Here is a 19,455-nt window from a genome sequence, read left to right on the forward strand (position 1 = left end):
TGGAAATTTGACTAGTCTTGGTCTAAGTTCTGCCAATATTTGTGTGTAGTCTATAAAAATATCTTTACACAAACTACAAAAACCCAGACTAGATGTTTAAACACTGCTACTCTTGCTATTCAGCAATAGAAATACTGATTGCTGAGTTACATTAATCATTGATATTTAATTAATACACAACACCTAAGATGCTAAAATGTTACACAGCCACCATCAGGAAGCAGTTCCCCTCATTGTGTTACGGGAAGTTGTAAAAAAATAAAATAAAGTAAGATGAATGACAGCCCCAGGAGCTGGTGCAAATCTGCAGTACTCTGATCTAGAAAATGAACAGTTGGATAAGGTGTGTCGAAACAAGCTGGTGAATAAGCATTGGCGCAATGTGTAACCACATTCTGAATGGGTAGGTGGATGTTAAGCTGCAAATAAAGAAGGCTGTTGGTGTTACCACTGCTAACATTATACACATACTGCAAATTAATCGGACAGTATGTGTGCGCAATGTTACGAATGATGCATGTAACAGAAATGGCACAAATTTCAGTTACATGCATTCAAACTACAATGTTACTGACGAATGTGATCAGCTGTTTCAAATGGCTCTCGTACAGATCCAACATTTTTATGGGAAATCTTAAATTTATCCATTCAACTTTTTGCTTTCTCTAACTTTTAGTCTACTACCAAGTATAAGTGTTTTCTCCCATGAAACAATTTTGTGTGTACTTGGGTCTGAATGTCCTTGCCACAATGATTTTTTACAGGTTGTTCCACGGGCTCACAAATGTGCATTCAATGCAGGTTAAAAGAAGCAGGCATAGTAAACATTAGGAAATATGGGCTTTTTTCTGCTTGGGTGTGGTGCAGAGATTAAGATTCAGTTACTCGATGCTCACAGCACCCTTGAAGACACTATTATGACAACACAATTACAGCAAAATTGAAAACTGGAATTGCGACGATAAATACCTTATTTTCCATAATCAACCGATGATTATTATCCATTACAAACACAAGTACCTGTTTAGTCTTGCCATTTTCTTTTTTATCATTGTGTCCTGAAAGGTGTAATGCAAGTTATTTAACCTGTGTGCAAGAACCTGGCTTGAGTTGAGAGTTTGTCAAACAGAGCCTAGATTTCATACAAAAAGTTGAACAGGTTTTTATAAGAACTATAGGATTTGTATGCTGTTATTTTTTGGATTGACAGTTTAATTAGTCTCCAATAGACTCCATGTATTTCCTCTTTTGTAGAGTCCTCAACTCTCTTGAGCAGAAACACAGTTTTTATTCAAAATATGACAGATGCAGATCAGGATGCCGTTTGATGAATCTTGCTATGACAAATCTGTCACACCACTGTGTGTATACATAGCACCGGACTGTTACAGCAAAAAAATAAAAGACAATGTGGGAGACATACAAAAAGAAGACAGCAAGATAATAATGACATTAGCAGTGAGCCTCTGGATAACAGTCTACAGACCCTTTACTAAACTTACATAAGGAACACCTCTGCTGCAGCCTGCATTAACCATTGTGCACTTCAACAAATTTAGTACTGGTGAAAGATGTCGTGGTGACAAAAACTGTTTTTCTTCTCACATCCGCAGTGTTTTTCACACCTCACCCTCAGATCTTGACACCAGCTTAACATTGGGAATTAGAATGTTATTTGAGCCCGGAAACTCTGATTCATGAAGCCAGCATTCTAACAGAGACCAGCTAAGCATCTTAGCCCCCTCTCCAGAGTGCATGAATATGATAAAGTATGTCATGGCTAACTTTAGTACCCCAGCTTGTGAGCTTAGTTAACAAAATTTAGACATTGATGTTAAAATTTCTTTGTAGCAGTTTTTTACTGAAGTCAAAACAATCTGACGTTGTCTTTGTGAACCATGTGGACTTTAAAAGTTCACATAGAAAGACTGCGTGTGATTTGGAGACTTACCTCAACATCCTGCAGGCTGAAGTCATTCTGGTCTTTAAAGTTGGCGGCTCCAGCGCTCAGCTCCATCAGCATCTTGGCGATCTCAGGCTTTATTGCTGCTGTCAGTCTGCTGGCGGCCTCCATGACGTGTTCCTGCACGTCCTTCAGTTGCATAGCTGCTTTGGAATAGTGAGAGTTCCTGAACACACTGCTGAACAGGTCTGTTAGGAAGGCGCTGGCCCGGCAGAACACGTTGAGAGCATCCAAATATTTTGAGATGCCTTGCTGGATATCGGCAACAGCGGTAGAGGTGCCAGAAGGAGGTGGGTGGCAGCTGCCAGACATGCCTACCCCAGTGCCCATGGGTGAAGAGGCAGAGCAAGAGGAGGCCAGAGAGGCGCTCAGGGTCCGGCTTAGCTCAGGCATCTGGTACTGCTGGTGCTGTTGCACTTTCTGCTTGGACCCGCCGAGCAAAAAGCGACGCTTGTAGTCCATTTTACTTTCCTGCGCACTACAACAATACATAGGTGGTGCAACAGCACCGGAAGCTCCTGTTTGTAGTTTCTTTTTCCTCACAAAGTGTTCTTGTCCTTTTTAGAAAAAAAAAAACAAAACGCCAAATTCAACGGCCCTGAAACTGTTCAAGTTAGGTATAAAGACAGCTCAAGGATTCTACCTCACAGAGGTTCATCTCAGTATGCCTTGTAGAGAGGCAACTTAGAAGTGGGTGAGGCTGAAGGGTGATCAAAAACCGACAAGCTGAGTAAAATACTCACATGCAGCCCTGCTGCAAAATCATCATGCTAGCTTAAAAAACAGCAAAGACACAGCTCCAGATACTCTGTTTTCAGCTTCAAACAAAACGATCATAATAGAGGAGGAAAGTATTACAGCCGAGTTTTAAAGTGCATTAACTTTCCTTCAGAATGGGGGGGGGGGAATCCTTCATACAGTATGCAGAGTATATACACTTATGTATTTACATATATAAACCTATACCAGCTTCAGCCAGTAAAAGTAGAAAATTATTTTAAAAGCTGAAAGCAAAAATGAATCCGAGGAAAATGACACACTGGTCAACAGCACGGAAGGAAAATGGCAATTTAAAAAGGAAAACAACACACAAGCAAGTAAATGCTGGAATCAGAGGATGTGGCTTCGTCTTTTCTTTTGCAGTGGCTGGCAGAGGAGCAGTGGGAGGCGAAGGGCAGACAGATCCAGTCCGTCTCAAATCCTCTTCACAAAGCAGGACACGGCAGGCAGTGAGCAAGCGGCCAGCTGATAGCTCTGTCTGCCTGTCAGAAGTCTCCAGCAGCTTCCCGGTTTCTCCACGTCTGCTGGCTGAGGTAGATATTACTCACCGCGGAAACAAGTGTGCTTCCAGATCTCGCTGTTCTCTGCAGATGCAGATTAGAGCGACAAAAGCACAAATGTATCTGTAAGGCCTCTAGGTCATTTCCTAAGGGAGGAAAGGGCAGAGACACAGAAGAGTGTTAACATCATGTCAAAGAGGAAGGATGAGCTTAATTTCAACTGCTTTACTGTGACAACCTAAAATAAACTGGCTGCTCTACAAAAATCAAAACATGGCTAATTTCAGCTGACTTCTAAAGTTTTAGGATTAGTACATAGAATGGCGCAGGTATAAACTGTCAAGTAATGTGCCTTCAAACAACAACTAATATTCTAGTATGAAACCTTTACTGGATGGTGACAAGGAAAACAATAAGAGAAAGCATGTATACTTTACAATACAATAGGCAAGCCACAAAATATCAACTTGCTTTAGTTTTGTTCAGTTGCTGTGACATCCAATCAGTGATATCAAACCACAACCATAAAGTTGTACTACCCATTATGTGTTGTAAACCAGAAGTGACACTCAAAGGCTTTTATTTTAGAAAACTGATTGGGAAGGATGCGATCAGCCACAATTCCCTGAAATTGCTGCTAATATTGTATTACAGTTTGGTAAAGAGCTGTGCTTTAGTTGTACATTTCTAGACGATTACTAATACCATACCTCACTGAGCGTCTGTGCAAAGAATCTCTGGCAGTGTCTGGTTTAGCAGTACACAGCTGCAGACAGAAATTCCTGCATGAAGCCATTGTTGGAAGACACTGCGGGGTCTGTTGAACTACACGTAGTAGGAGTCACAATACTCTCATTCTGTGTGACTTTTCCATCTCCCTTTGGCCTTTTCACTGAATTAGGAATATAATATTTTATATTGTTAACATTAAAGTGGATTTGGCCTCACTTCTCTTCTAGCTTGTGACTGTCAGAAGATTTGCAATTTAGAAGGTCTCAAGACAAACCACAGTTAATAAGATTCCTGACAATAAAACAATACTAAACATAATCTGGAATCATATAAGTTAAATAAATAAACATTTCATGTAAACTGATCCAAAAGAAACATGCCTTAAATCCGCAGGTGTAAAATAACCTTTTTCTCATCTTAGGTCGCAGTGTTTTAGGAAGGAACAAAGAATACATTCCCATTAAACCAGTTCCTTAGCTATGCACTTGCAGAGAGCTTCGTGGCACTAAAGACTAAAACAGACACTCTTTATGACAATAAAGTCAATAGGACACTGAACATGATCCTGACCGACCATTTTCTTCATGAAACGGCTTTCCATATACCAGGCAGAAATCTGACTGTTATCTTGTAACATCACACTGAAAACAATTATGTTTTGGAATGAAACAGGAACGGCAGATAAAAAAAAATATATATTATTCCCAGCTAGGTAACACATCCAGGATGCTGTCACTGTAGGTTTAGCAGCTGTGTGGTAGTCCCACATACAGGGTAGCTTCCATTACGCATCTCCGCCAACATTCGCCTGACCTTCAAAACCTCACTTCCTTTCACAAACAGAGGGGACGCCCAGCAAAAATCAGCCCACCCTTATCTGTCCTGGGCCACTGAGTTGAGAGACAGAGCCAAGGGAAACTACTGACCTCCTCTTGAAGGGACAAGGGAAATGTGCTTTCAATTTTTTTTAACCCTTACATTACAGTAGTTAGTCTTTCAGTTATTATTTTGAAAATTTGCTACAAGGACACCTTACTTAAAAACAACCACACAAATGTACATCGTAGTCAGGAGGTTTCATCTCCAACACTTGTTCAGCAAGTATTGCATGTTTACAATTGACGAAGATTCAGTGAAATATGTTAACGCCAACCTTTTCCTAAACAAAACTGGGTGATTACTACAAGACAAACCCTGCAGGGATAACTAGGATGACCAGTCTGGAGCTTGGCTGTACATTTAAATTAGTCAGTGCTTATTCAAAGATCTAATACCCCACATCTGTATCAAGAATGTAATGCAATTAACTTTATTATACTATATATTCAATTAACCAATTATTTGTTCAAGCTCTAAAACAGACCAGAAAATATTTGGGTTGCAGGGTTATATAACAAAGAAAAGCAGGAAATCCTTTCATTTTAGAGGCCTGAATTAATGATTATTTGTCATTACTTTATAATTTCTTTCCAAATTTTCAGATCTAGTTGTGGTACAAAAATATCAATTATACTACCACCTACCAAGTTATGCAGAGAAATTCTAGGCATTGTAGATACGCTCTCTTTCAGGAAAACAAACAAACAAAACTTTTCTCTAGGAAGTATTTGATGAAGGAATAGCAAATTTTAATTTTATATGATTGTCTATAATGGTTAAGAGCAGCTAACTAGGGCAACAGTGCAGCAGGCCTCTAAATCCCAGGGATTACTGGCACAGTGAGAACCTGCCAGGTGCCCACAATGCCTGCTAGTTGACATAAGTAATAGGATATAAGCTTCTACAAAGTAAATGTGAAACCTAAGCTCGGCTAGCCCAGAGCTGGCTACTTTTGTTCTCACACATTCACACTATTTTTGGCTAAATGATGGGTGGAAGATTAGTCTTCTTTCAAAACAACTTGATGAATATACTAAACAGGTCAGTGAGGAAACCACATCGAACAAAACTAGCTTGCTAGTCATACAGCATGACGTAAAGGACCAGGACACAGCTGGAAACAATTAAAACTAATTGTGGACAGCAGTTAGACAGCTTTAGGAACGTGGTTTGGAAAAACAAAGGTTGGATATATTTAATCTTCATGAAATTATTCTTTTTTTTTCCCTCTTTAGATTTGCTGCCTCAAATAGAGGAAGTCAAGTATCTCAGGGTTCTTGTTTACAAATAGCAGAGAAGTAAAGTAAGAGGTTAACACGTGGATTGGTCTAGCATTTACAGTGCTATAGATGCACCAGTTTGCTTTATTGAAGGCCAATCTGAATGCAAAGCTATTCACTGACTTGTCAATCTGCATTACTTCCCTCACAAACTGTGGGTTATGACTAAAAGAATGAGACTGCAGATTCAAACAGCAGAAATAAATTGTGTCTGTTCCCGCCTCCTGAATCTCCTTAGTGATAGGATGAGGACCTCAGTCATTCGGGAGGGCCTCCTGGAGGCCTCTGAGGTGAGGCATTGCAAACATGTCCAACCCAGGTCAAAATAAAGAAACAGTCTCTTGGCTAGCTTGAGAATGTCTCAGTTATCAACCAGAAAAGTTGGACGCCAAGGCTGAGAGAAGTCTGGACATCGTTTCTTAAGCAGTGATTATACCCTGTTGTGGATACGGACCCAGGTAGCTGGAGACAACATGGATGTATTTAAATGAATTAATTTCAGTTGCAGTTCTTTGAAATCCACCTGAAGGGAACACAAGCTGCCAGTGCATTACAACAAAGACATGGATGTAACGTTTTTATTAACAGTGGTAATTAAAAACAAATCTGTCAAACATTCAGAGCAGTACTGTTGGCAATGTTGCCTCACAATAATATTATTTTAGTATAAAGATTGACAGCTATTGTGATGTGACAAGTGAGTCCACATTCTGAAGTCTCCACGCTTCTTGTGGCTGCAGCGATGCTAGGTTGTTGTTTTTTTTAGCTGTAATTTCCTTTATTTGGACAAGCACATGGAGTGGTTATTCATCAGCCAACACTACTTGGCTTGATTAGCTATCTAGTAATTGGTGAGCTAAGTACAAGACACCTATTGGTTTCATCTCCCTGTGTTAAGACACATGCCAATCAAAGCAACTGTTAAGTCAATAATCCAGGTGGAGTTGGATGAGTTTTAAAAAAAAAATTAATAAGATAATAAGAAAAATCACCCTCATCTAAGTAGTTAAAAATTGGGAAACTATACACCAATAGTAAAAGAATTCTTTGACTTTGATTTTTAATGCTGAGTCTATAGCCCCTTTTCCATTCGCCCCTACTCAGATCGTCTGGTTTTCAATTACAATCGAATACCACCTAATGTGTGTGGTCGTCATTATAGCAATACACCTGAGTGTTCCGTGACATAATTAGCTACAACAAAGGTCGACGTCAAGGTGATGATAAACCTGCTACTGTGGCTTTTCGTCAGACTTATTTTCGTGAAAGAGATGCTCTCATGATTCATCTAGTGACACCACTAACCAGCCAATCAGTCCCACGGAGTCTGCCGTCACATTTCAGTACCTGCTCAGATCACTTTGGAATCATGGCCAAGCAGGTACTATTTTTGTACTATGTACCAGGTACAATAAAGTAATTGAAAACCCTGATAAATATGGCGAACTGCGGCAAGTCGATCCATGTTGGCACTAATGGAAAAGGGGGCTTATGTTGACTGACCCCCTTTTGGAGTCAGCCTAAAGTCTATATGCCACTTCGCACTTCAGCTCTAGATGTTGCCCAGGACAGTGTCATAAGATATGCTTAAAGGAAGTGAAACTCTTAAGATTAACAAAAAAGCAGTGATAGTGGGGAAAAAATGAAGAAACAAAATGCTGATTCAAATAAAAAAAATTTGTCAATTAACTTCATACTATCGAGATTACCCTACCATCACAATGGTATTAATCTGAGCCTAGTATAAGGAATGTGGTTCTATTATCTTTCACTTTAAAAAAAAAAAAAAAAAGTGAATAGCTTCGTCACACAATCTAGCACAGTTAAAATCATTTAGCCAGCTTAAAATTGGTGACACACTACATTTTTCAGCCAATGTCAGTAAATGCCATCTTATTTGGCAGGCCCATCATTCTATACCAGTGTTCAGTAGTTGTGTTTTTGTTATGTTTTTTTCTTGTTTTTTTTTTTTTTAGGGCTGTGAACAACAAAAGTAACAACACATTAAATGAGTGCTGTAAGTCAGACTCAATTCAACCCAAACAACAAAGTGACATTATTAGAGAGTGTTCATGGTCTACATTTCCTTCCTGGCAACAAAACTCTGCAGGCAGAGGATATCCCAAGAGAAGCAGACACGGCATCAATATTAATGAGGCCTATTGGCTTCTTAGGGTAGCTCTGTTGGCTGACAGCCTCCTGTTGCAGGGCACAGTGTGTTAGAGATTGCACCCAAACAAACACGTGTGATAAGAGCGTCCCTCCGGATGCACTGGAGTTCTGCCAGCCCACTTTAGTGTCCTTCCTCCAGCAGGAGCCGCTTAGGGCTAATGTTAGCCCTACTTCCCCACTCGCCGTACATGTCAGCTGCTCAACTTCAACAGGAAGGGGGTTTAGGTTTCCTGGAGCAAGCTCCTTGTCGCCAGTAACAAAAACTTCAAGCCAAGTATGCCACTGGGCATGTAGTAAAGTCATGGTACCTGTCTTTACAACCTGCTGGCCAAACAACTGCTTACAAAGGACTACCTTAAAAATGAGGTAGTATAATAGCAACAAATCCTTGAAATACTGATAATAATTCAGAAATGCCACAACTACTTAAATAATACTGTCTGGGCTACACTTGTATTGTAACAGATATTCATACTGATCAGCTCTACTTGACTATTGGCAGGGGTCTGCATTTTATTTTATTCAAATTTCTCTATAGGTTTTACAACATTAAAACACCCTTGTGTTAATTAATGCAACCTTCAGAGTTCATAACAGCAGTTACTTTTGGATACTCTGCCATATTTGTGTCACTGTTACTTCAAAGCTAGGTGGCTTAATAGCTGTAGATGGGGCAGCTGTTACCCATGTTGACAGCTCCTTATCCATCTGCCACTGGGAGGCAAACACAAGCCCTCTGATGCTCTAGCCACAGGCCCGACATTAGCTCTCTCATGAAGTCTATTTCGGCCTTCATGGGCAAAACAGCTGCCCTGAAAGTCCACACTGCCCCGTTTTTAGACACTCCAAAAGGTTCAGCGCAAAGTAAAAAAATGTCCTCCTCTACATCTGTTGCCAATGAAGCAAAGGAATGCATTTCCCCAAGAACACTCTTAATGTGGGTTCATACGAGTATAGAAAAATGGGCCAGAAAAACTGATATGCTGCAAAACATCTCCACAAAATGTAATGTAAACATGAAAAGTGCATGTTTAAAAAATGATGCACTAATTGAAATGGAAGGCAAAGTTTACACTGTGTGTTTTACTGAAGACATTCCAAAGAGCAGATAAGTCACAGTGAAGTCTGAGAATCGGCAGACAGGTCGAGGAGGTCAGTCCGAATGACAGGACAAGTGCCGTGAGCAACTGTGTGATAGGAGCTGAGCCAGGCTCCTCTTGCCCACAGAGCACAAGGAGAGTATTGTGGCAGCCCTGGTGTCCTCATACCAGCACACAGAAAAAACACACACATGCACACTTGCACATGCAGCTGCATGACTTTGTAAGAGGAAGAGAAAAATAAAGGTCTTGGCTACAATTTAATATTAATATTAATAACAACTTTTTCCCCCCATCAATATAGTCTGTTTCTTCTTCGTCTTCTTCTTTCTTTTTAATCCTGGCCCTGTTTTTTTAGGCATTGCGGGTTTTGATTGTTGTGGTTTTGTTCCCATAACTAATTCTGTTTTGGTCCCGTTTTTGGCTTGAAACTAAAAATAAATTTGATTTTATAATCAGGTATTACAAAAGACTGTTTCTAAACACTTTTCCAGTTCTGCTAAATTGTATTTTTTGGCAGAATTTGCACTTTATAAAGCAGTAGTGAAACCTTTCCTACTGCTTAAGTACCACTGTTATGAGTTTGCTCAGACATATCAGTCAAGAGGCTGATACAGCTGGCTGGATAATATTAGACTAACCTGTAGTGTCCTAACACACACACTGTAAGTAGCTTATGGCTCCAATAAAAATAGTGAACAGGCCGCACTCACAAAGGACACACTCACAGGCCTCATACGTCTGTGTTGCACAGACTTCAACATGTGCTTTTGACTTATATTAATACATTCCATCACCCTAAGAACAAACAAAAAGCATATGTCCCAAATTTATTAAAGTCTAACGGGGAATCAAGATGTCAGCTGACATGCATGCATGAATCTCATTTGATTAAATAAAAGTCCCATCTCATCTGATCTAATCTAAGCTTTTGCACAAAGCCTAAATACCTTTCAACAGTCAACATTAAGCAATCGGAATAAGCTCAAATACCCTCTTCAAATAACTCTGTACAATAGACCATGTTTACTGTGCCTAACCAGTGGGTTTCAATAAGTGAGAGCTGTGATGAAAGGCTCTGACGTCAGTTCCATTCATAAAAGGTTGGTGGCAACCTGTGGGGATGAAAATGCTTTCCTCAGCCTAAACTGAGCAGACTGTATACTGAGATTGCAGGTTGTGTTACATGCCAAGCATGAGAGTTGTATTTATAGCCAAAAAGAAAGATAGAATTTACCTTTCCCGTTTAGCCACAATGACAAAATATATAGAGGTGTCACAGAAGCCGTAAATCTAAATAGGGTAGTAAAAGAAAATCAAGCCAAGTATAGCACTATGCATGTTATCATTAATATAGCTGCACCAATCTAGCTTTTACCACTTCTTATTCGATCCCGAGACCATGGCTTAAGGCATCTTCTTATACCAAGTACTGATCTGACCCCACTGTTAAATAAATAAGCTATATAAATTTATTAAACTGGTATGCATCCCTTTTGTCAACAGCTAATTAGAGCTGGGCGATATGAGATTTTTTCATATCACGATATGTTTTTTTCATTTCAGGCGATAACGATATATATCACGATATAAGCCAAATAACTATATTTGTAAGATTTAAATGTGCCGTTGCTCACAAGTAAAATGTGAAATAATCAGCAGCTTGTTTTTATTTAAATATTTATTTCCCATAATAAGTTCAACAGGGTAGATGTACTTAAGGAACATGAGACTTTTTCAGATAAATAAAGGCAAATATTGCAAACTACACAAAAGGCAGCCGCTAAAGCGTTTAAGTTTCAAAACAGAACAAACGAAACAGACTACTAAATTGTCAATTCCACTTACAAAATATTAATTCTAAAAATAAATCTTAGTTTGTTTTACAGAAGAACAGACAAAACTGACTAACTTTTGTCAATATCAAATAAACTGAGAACTAAAAGGAAATTCTCAATCTCTCCTTGTTGTATAGCTGAGCTTTTCAAACAGTTTTAACAGTTACTTTAGTCTGACAAAAGCCGAATGACGAATTAGCGCTTCCAGTCAGAGAATGAGGCTACGTCCACGCGTACACGGGTATTTTTGAAAACGGAGATTTTCCGTTTCCGTTTTAAAAAAATAATCCTGTCCACACATAAAGGCAGAAATGAAGGAAAACGCTGCTATGAACATGCCAAAGCAGCAGATGGCGCTAGATTCCTAACCGTGCAGAAATGTTGGCCAATCAGAAGTCTAGAAGCCTCGGTGGGAAAAAGTAAACAAAGCTGCGGCATAGAAGCAGAACCGAGTCGTATGTGTGGACGGACAGTAACTGTGTATATGTAAGCATTTAAACACTGCAGAGAGTAGAATTAACAGTAACAGTATTGTAGAAATTCATTTCACCGAAACAATAACGTGGCGCACAGTGTGACGCATGCACCAGTTTATTGTATTTCCAGACTTGCTTTCGGCACAATTTACAGTGCACGCTACTCTATTTTTGTCAGACTTGAAATAGCCGAAATACCTTCACACTACGGAACTTCTATGGCTCTTCCGTTCGACAATCTCTCCGGCATTGGAACCATCATCTGTTTTCTCTTCGGTCACGCTCGGTTGATTTTTCTAGTCGGCACACTCATTTCCTCCATTACCCGCTGGCTGCTTCCCAAACAAACACACGTGCGGCTTGGCACTTGTGCTGTACGTAACAAGTCACGCGACGTGACGCTGCGGCTGTGATTGGTTCGGCTCTGCGCTACTTAGTTTGGATTGGCTGACCTTTTTTTTTTTAAGAGGACAAGAGCGGCGAGGTCTATCGCGATAGCTTAATTTCTCTATCGAGTAAAAGTTATATCGCGATACATATCGTTATCGTTCTATCGCCCAGCTCTACAGCTAATTAATTATCTTGAGTTGATTCAACTGCTATTAGCTTAAAGGTGGGATACAGACTGACAAACAATCATTCACAAACACAGTCAACTTTGAATCGCTAATTAAGCTAACCCATGCATTTCTTTGGACAGTGGGAGGAAGTGACTGAGTCAGCTGCTTTCACAGCTGTTTGCATTGTAATATCTGTTCTGAACTTAAAGTTTTTAGCTAAAAAAATACCATTGACATTATAATAAATTAAAAAAATTAAACTAATGAAAACTAAAGTAAACAAAACAACAAATTAAATTTAAATTAACAAAAATCTGAAAACTATTTAAAACAAAAGTGAATTTAAAAAGCCAAAATGAAATGGGAATAAAAACTCATTTTAAAGCTCAAAATTATAAAATATGCATGTTGATCGCAATTTGCATTTAAGTTACAGACTTTTGAAGACATTCAAAGACAAGATCTTGGCATCAAGGATGTGAAAAACAACCAAAATGCTGACGCTTTGCTGTCAGCAGCCGGTTCACTGTTCCTGAAGCGTTGCGTAGCAAATACAAAACAAAGATTTGAAGTGAGCAAAGCAACCCCATAAATCACTACAGATTTTATCATTCCTAATTCTCACACAGTTACAAAACTCAGTAAATGACAATCCTTTGCACAGAGGATAAAGAAAGGCTGTTTACTGACTGAGTGCTTCAAAACAATACAATACATTGGCAGGTATGGCACAGGGTGCAGACTATGAAACATTTAAACACTGGACAAATGTTTGATTCACTACTGAAATACCTTACAACAATCTATAAAATCTTTGCCATCTCCACTGCTTGATTTTTAGTAACTGATCCCAACGTCTAAGCTGCATATTTTCTGCAGGGATTAATAAAGAGAAGTTTCTCTATAGAGTTTCATGGTAGTCTTGTTTCATTTGATCATCTCTGGTGCATGAACAGTCATGCTTCTCACTGGGAACATTTGACTGAGGGGCAAATAGCTGACCACAAACTAAGGCTAAACTGGTTTCCCAGGAGACAAGGGTGAGATTTCAAGGAAGAAGCCCCCTCCCTCCCTCAATCCTTTGATTTTCTGAAAAATCGACAGTGCCCCTTATAATCTGGTGCACCTTATGTATGAATTCTGGTTGTGCTTACTTAGCTCAAACCAATTTTATGTGGTACATGGCGCTCAAAAATTTGTCAAAAAATGTTTTAGTAAGACTTTCGTAAGCTACGAAGGATGGACCGCTTGATGGACTGTCAGAGCATTACGGCTACTGTAGTCAGGAGCCTTGCAGAGTAATACGCACTGTATGCTTGTTAGCTGCTTGTTTAATTGAAAATACATTGATGGGGTTTTTTTTTGCACTAATAAAGTTGTGGAGTTGTAAAGTATTTTGTCTTGCATCAATTATATCATCAGTTATATTGTTATCCCAAATTTTCAAATATATATCATGATAAATATTTATGACCATATTGTCCTGCCCTACATGACACACTAGCAGACAGAGTTGAAACAGCCCATGTAAGAGAAAGAGGTAGACCCAAGCCCTCTGACACACATAAATACTGTTAGTTTTATTCATCCAAAGGAAAATACAAACACAAACCACACAAAGGAAAAAGATTAACAGAATAAAATGGGTTGCAGCTGAAAATTATTTAATATGATCAGAGACATGTGAAATGTAAATTGTCCAGTCTGTCCCAAATTTCACATGTTTGATTAAAGTCAAAGTCTAGAGACATCTATATGTCAAAATCATGTCACACTCACAGCATCAGCTAATGGCAACAGGGAATCAATTAGCACCTACCAAGGAACTTTTTACATGTATTAAACAAAAATTACCAGAAAAAAAGTAACCTTTAATTTATAGTTAATTTACTCAAGCTTAATTACATTTGTTTCAAATGCAGCCAAAAATAACAACAAAATACAAACATTTACATTAAAAAAGGCTCTTTACTTGAGATGATTCTTTGCCTTAGCTATATGTGAGCCAGATGTGGTCCCATGAGTAATCGCCATTAAAAGCTTGTTTTTGAGCTTAGAAAAGCCATTTTTCAGTAAGCAATAACTTTTCCCAGTTCCAGTATTTGAACTATCCAACTGAATGCAAGATTTAAATCCTACATACAAAACGCAAACTCTAAACAGTGCAAATCATTGCAATGTATTTACATTTAACACAGACTCCCAACTTTCTGGAAGTTGTAGTTACTGGCTACATAACATCTTGCAAATCTTTCTGGTCTAAATGAAAATTTTTAAGTAAAACTAAATACACAAAATGAAGGAATTCCTGTTTATCACCTACTTCCCCCTCAGTGGAAATGTCTCTGTAAGACTCACCTACATAAATTTGACGTGGAACAATAATGACTATAAAACTCCTTTGTTTAAGGAAATATCATTCAGGCCCATGAAGTGCCTGCACTCCACCCGATGCAAGTGCAAACAGTAATCTTGTGACTGCTGACTTCCTCATACATGTATCCGGATTTAAAGTTAGACTGAGGAAAATGGCACTCCAGGTCATATATATCACATGTTGACAAATACTGGCAACAAATAATAGTATGAAAACAACTGGAGCCTCAGTGCTAGTCCACCAGCTACGGTGCCCATTCAGGCACAAAGGCTATCCAAAGGAATTGAGTTTAAAACAGACAGGAATTTTGCAGTGCAAAGCATGTATTTCCACAGAGACACAGCTGTGGCAGATGTCAACACAAAGGTTCAGGGTTGTTTTAATGACAGTTGTACATGCATGCAAAACTCCACAAAAGGAACGTACTGGCTTTACCATACATCTTCACTTTAACAAAAAATAAAAAACAACAACAACAAAAAACATTGAACACCAGTGACAAACACAGTCATCTGAGTGAAAACAACTTTCAATAAAAGTTTAAAAGATCACAGCCTTTTACAGGCATTTCTCAATGATAACATCTTTACTTTGGAAGGCAGCAAACCTAAACCACCTATTGGACAATATTAGATGAAATTGTGTGTTAGGGTCAACAAAGCCACTGAAAAACAGTGGTTTTATTAAACTTCAAGAAAATACGTTAATGAAGTTGATCTTCATGAATATTAATTATAATTCAACTGACATGAGCTGAACTAAACCAAACAGAGCTTAACAGGGAATCAACTGAGGCTCCTCAAAGGTGAAAGAAGAGCCTTAAAGTGGATTTTATACCAATTATCTTAATTTAAAAGCCCTTGGAAGGCAAAAATTGTAATTGAAATCAAATTAACTGCACACCCCTATTACCTAACAAGCAAGAAAATATGAATCATGCAATGACAACAATTTTATCAGTCTTCATCAGAGTGGCTGCTCATGGCAAACCTTGCACGTATGAATAGCCAATCAGCGCACAGACATCTCAAATCATAGGTGATATCCTATGCCAAGACACGATCAGACAGTAGGACAGCTTCTACTTTCACCACAAGCACATCCACACGATCTCAAACGACAGACATCTGGCTAGACTGTAGATGGCTACACCCCTCCAAAGAAGTGGGGCAACGTTATTTATTAATACAACTCCACTCATCTTCTCTGTACTGTAGAGACTATATAAAAACATCGACATCAATGTAGTTGTGCAAGTTTCTACTTTACTTATAGTACGATTATTTAAGGTCAATATATCGAAATTAATGTAAACCAAGAGGCGAGTATTAAAAGACCATAATAGCATGTCTGAGGATACGATATCAAGACCTCTACAGCATTACTGCTGCTCTGCTCTGTACGTGTTATTAAACACAGCAAGGCTACTCTAGGGCTATTATTACAACAGCTTGTTACTTAATCCTGAAACCCCAGCGGGGAAGAAAACCAACTAGCTAGCTAGTTTTGTAAGGGGGTTATTGTCAAACACGATCACTATTTAGCAGGAAGGTGTAACAGAATCCCCGCAAGCGCAGTTAGCCGGTTTCATCGAAACTCTGCGATGACATGGCCCAAGTCATGGGAACACTATGTCGCAGCTATTAATACGGCCTTTTAACGCCCTAAACGCGGTGTCGCCGGAAAGCCTTTCGCGGCATCAACACGCCAAACGCTGGATAAGCGAATGACGGGGAAATGCCACCCCCGGTGGGTACCCAGCACACTAGGTCCCTTGCTTTCCCCGGTCTTTGACACTCAGCCGCCTGCCACTTAGAACCAGACGCTCGCTTTCGTGTTAGCTAGCAAGCCGGAGCACAGAAAGGCACAGAAACAAGTATGTAGCCAGAGGAACCGTAAATAACGTCCGTGTCGCCAGCTTGTCTCTAACGTTAGCCTGCATTCCATCTTTGTGCGGCGGATGATCACCGACTGCAGCGCGTAACTTCAAACCGAGAACGCCCAGGTCCGTTATCGGACACGCAGTCAATCCAGGTTATTACAAAAGCTTAAGGCTTGTTACATCAATCTCGCACGTAAGAGTGTCAAGACGATGATCAAATCTGAAGCATCGTGCACAGATATAAACAAGGGGCAGTGTTAACAGAAACAAACGACAGCGTCAACCCACCTCTCCTCCTTCGCTAGCCGAGGCGGATGCGCTTTATCAGCACACATGAAATTGGGCTTGTGTACATACGAGCGTTCAGTTGCACAAATATGTCAAGTCCTTCTGGAGCCTTCACTGAAAACACTTGTCTTAGCGATTATGGGGTTGCATTATTTTGCTTAACACGACTTAGAAAAATAAGCACGTCAAATAAAGGTGCGTCCGATAATGGACACATCAGTACTAATCAAGCTAGCTACACAGCTAAGCGAGCTAGCGTTAGCAAACCAGCTAGCTCTCTGCGACACGACTGTAAGCGCTGCTAGAAAGCACCAGCTAACGTAAGCGGCCCGGTGCTGCTCCACCACAGACTCAAAACAGCCGGGACTACCGCGGCCAAGACAAAACAAGCTCCCGTGAAACACAAGAAAATTATTACAGTACGCGTTCAGTTAATCAAAGCATCGCTTACCAGCTCTAGGCATCCACCCTCTTGACAGCGAATTCCCTGTCTGTGTGACCACTATCAAAACCAAGTCAATAAACTCACACTTCCGCTGAGACTTTCACAATAAAACCGTCAATCAGCAATATTTTATCAGATACCGGTTGTTCAGTGATGACGCGATGACTCCTACTTCCGGGTCTAAAGTAGTCTGCGTTTAATATGGCTTTTGTGTTGTTAACATGTTTAATGTTATGTATTTTCTTCTGTTTGATCTCAAAAAGCTCCTAAAACAGTCAGTGATCACTGACCTCCCTCGGCTTTTATTACCGCTAATCATTTATTTAAGCTCAGTTTTTAAAACCTTAGGATGTAACTACAGCCCAGCCCATGCAGCAGTATATGAATGACTAACCTCATATTGTGGATGGATTATCTCAGTTGTTCTCCTGGCTGAAGTTTGGTCCTTTTACAGCATCCTGCCATGCGATTACATTTGTTTCTGACCACTGAGAACACTCACGTTAACTTTTATCTAGTGGAAAAAAAGTTAGCTTGTTTATATTATGCTAACACAGCTGTGTCGCTAGCGGTCATGTAGCACATCATTATATACCAGCTAGCCCAACTTCAGTAACCCTACAAACGTCACTGCTGTTTAGTTTTCTGTCTTCATTTATGCTGGAAGTGATAACAGAGATGTACGTTTTAATTTGTTTTCAAAACCCTGCAGTCAGGACATGCTATATTGTATTTAGATAGAAGCTAGCGAGCTAACTCCCTGCTAACTTCTAACTCCGTTAAATGTCATAAATTCCGTTTTCATGGATGCCTGGATGTTAAACTCAATTGTTACACCTGGTAGAGCAGAACGCTGATCATTTTATTAAAGATGAAAGACTTTAGACAGTTTTTCAACTCTCAATAATGCCATAGTGATCGTTTGATATATGGACCTGCAGCGGAGTTTAGACCCAGACACGGCTAGTGACGTCAGACTGAACAACCGGATATTTTGTCTTCCTACAACACCGCCTTAAATACCATTTAAAAATAATATAAGATTGCGTTACCATATTGTTTAATTTAGTTTCTAAACCTTATACTTCAATTTTGATTCTTGTAATATAACTCTAACTAATATAAATAATAACGATAACTATAAATAACATAAATATAACCAATATAGTCAAAGGCACGAAGTAAGAATAAACATGGAAAGCATCAAACATCATGATTGAAAAAGTAGGGAAACCTAGTTATTCAAATGAAAGGGAACCCAAATAGTGAGCTGAGAAAAAATCGCATTATATCTTTTGCTTGAAGTGTAGAACGGGTTTGTGACTACATGGAATGAAGATTAAGACGAAATAAAATCCAGCACAATTTAATGCTGCTTCTGGATAAGGTTTTCTCGCCCCCTAATGTTTGTTAGAGAATGTTACATCTTGTACTTCATGCTTAAATAAGAACACTTGGGGGCGCTAAGGTCTCAAACTTGTCTTTAACAATGCAACCTCTCCAGGTAGCAGACACCTGCACAGCTTTAAAGGATACCGCCTGCACTTGATCTGGATCTGCAGTGTCTCAACAAGGGTTACAACTTTCAGATTTAGATAATTAAAGAGGAGCCACAATTTGCACTGTTAGGTCAACTGATTTAATCGCTATGTGTTACATAAAATATGCACGTACTGAAATCAAGCATATTAAAACACATTATGTTACACACATTTACCAAGAACTAGCTGAGCATAAATGGTCGCTTGTCTTTTTTTACTAGCTGTAGAACAGTAATGCTAAATAAGGCATAACTAGTAACAAGCCAATATGCTTGTTTTTGGACTTCAGTGCAGCGTACTACAATGCAGGTTTGGATGAGAAACCTGCGAGAAAAGCTTAGTCTATAGTTTGGATGTTTCCTTTTTCCCCACATATAGTTGGAGAAGAATATTACTAAATGTAAATTAGTAGTTCATTACAAAATGAAAAGTTGTTGCGTTCATATAATTCTTCTTTGCCTTGGGCATAAATGCAACCCTTATACTCAGTTTTAAATGAGTATGAACTGAGTTTTAACTTAACTGAGTCTTAACATTTATGGCCACCTTCCATTTTTTGTGACTGGCTTCCCCTCACAAACAGAAGTTGGAAGGGGCTGCTGTGCTCACTGCTGTGCTCTTTGTCTCTGAGATGGGCATATT

At 39.3% G+C, this 19,455-nt stretch overlaps 1 protein-coding gene across 2 annotated transcripts in view; it reads right to left on the minus strand.

Moving 5' to 3' along the window:
• garre1 (granule associated Rac and RHOG effector 1) overlaps window positions 1–17,364 on the minus strand; it is a 41,472-nt gene extending 24,108 nt beyond the window's left edge. The window contains exons 1-3 of one of the 2 annotated variants that reach the window (XM_086259758.1): window positions 17,279–17,364; window positions 3,055–3,389; window positions 1,952–2,520 (exon numbers count right to left, since the gene is read on the minus strand). In XM_086259758.1, the coding sequence (XP_086115884.1) occupies window positions 1,952–2,455 (504 nt within the window). In that variant the 5' untranslated portion in view covers window positions 2,456–2,520; window positions 3,055–3,389; window positions 17,279–17,364. Of the gene's footprint in view, window positions 1–1,951; window positions 3,390–3,953; window positions 4,267–17,278 lie in introns of those variants that run through there. The other variant, XM_086259669.1, reaches the window with a different exon arrangement.
• Between the last annotated feature and the right edge of the window lie 2,091 nt (window positions 17,365–19,455).

The sequence above is a fragment of the Aulonocara sp. 'chitande type north' Nkhata Bay genome, linkage group LG1 (genome assembly GCF_057382095.1).
Source record: "Aulonocara sp. 'chitande type north' Nkhata Bay isolate Kocher_YH1m ecotype deep benthic linkage group LG1, A_spYH_male_GT1.1, whole genome shotgun sequence".
In the NCBI taxonomy this organism is placed as follows: Eukaryota; Metazoa; Chordata; class Actinopteri; order Cichliformes; family Cichlidae; genus Aulonocara; species Aulonocara sp. 'chitande type north' Nkhata Bay.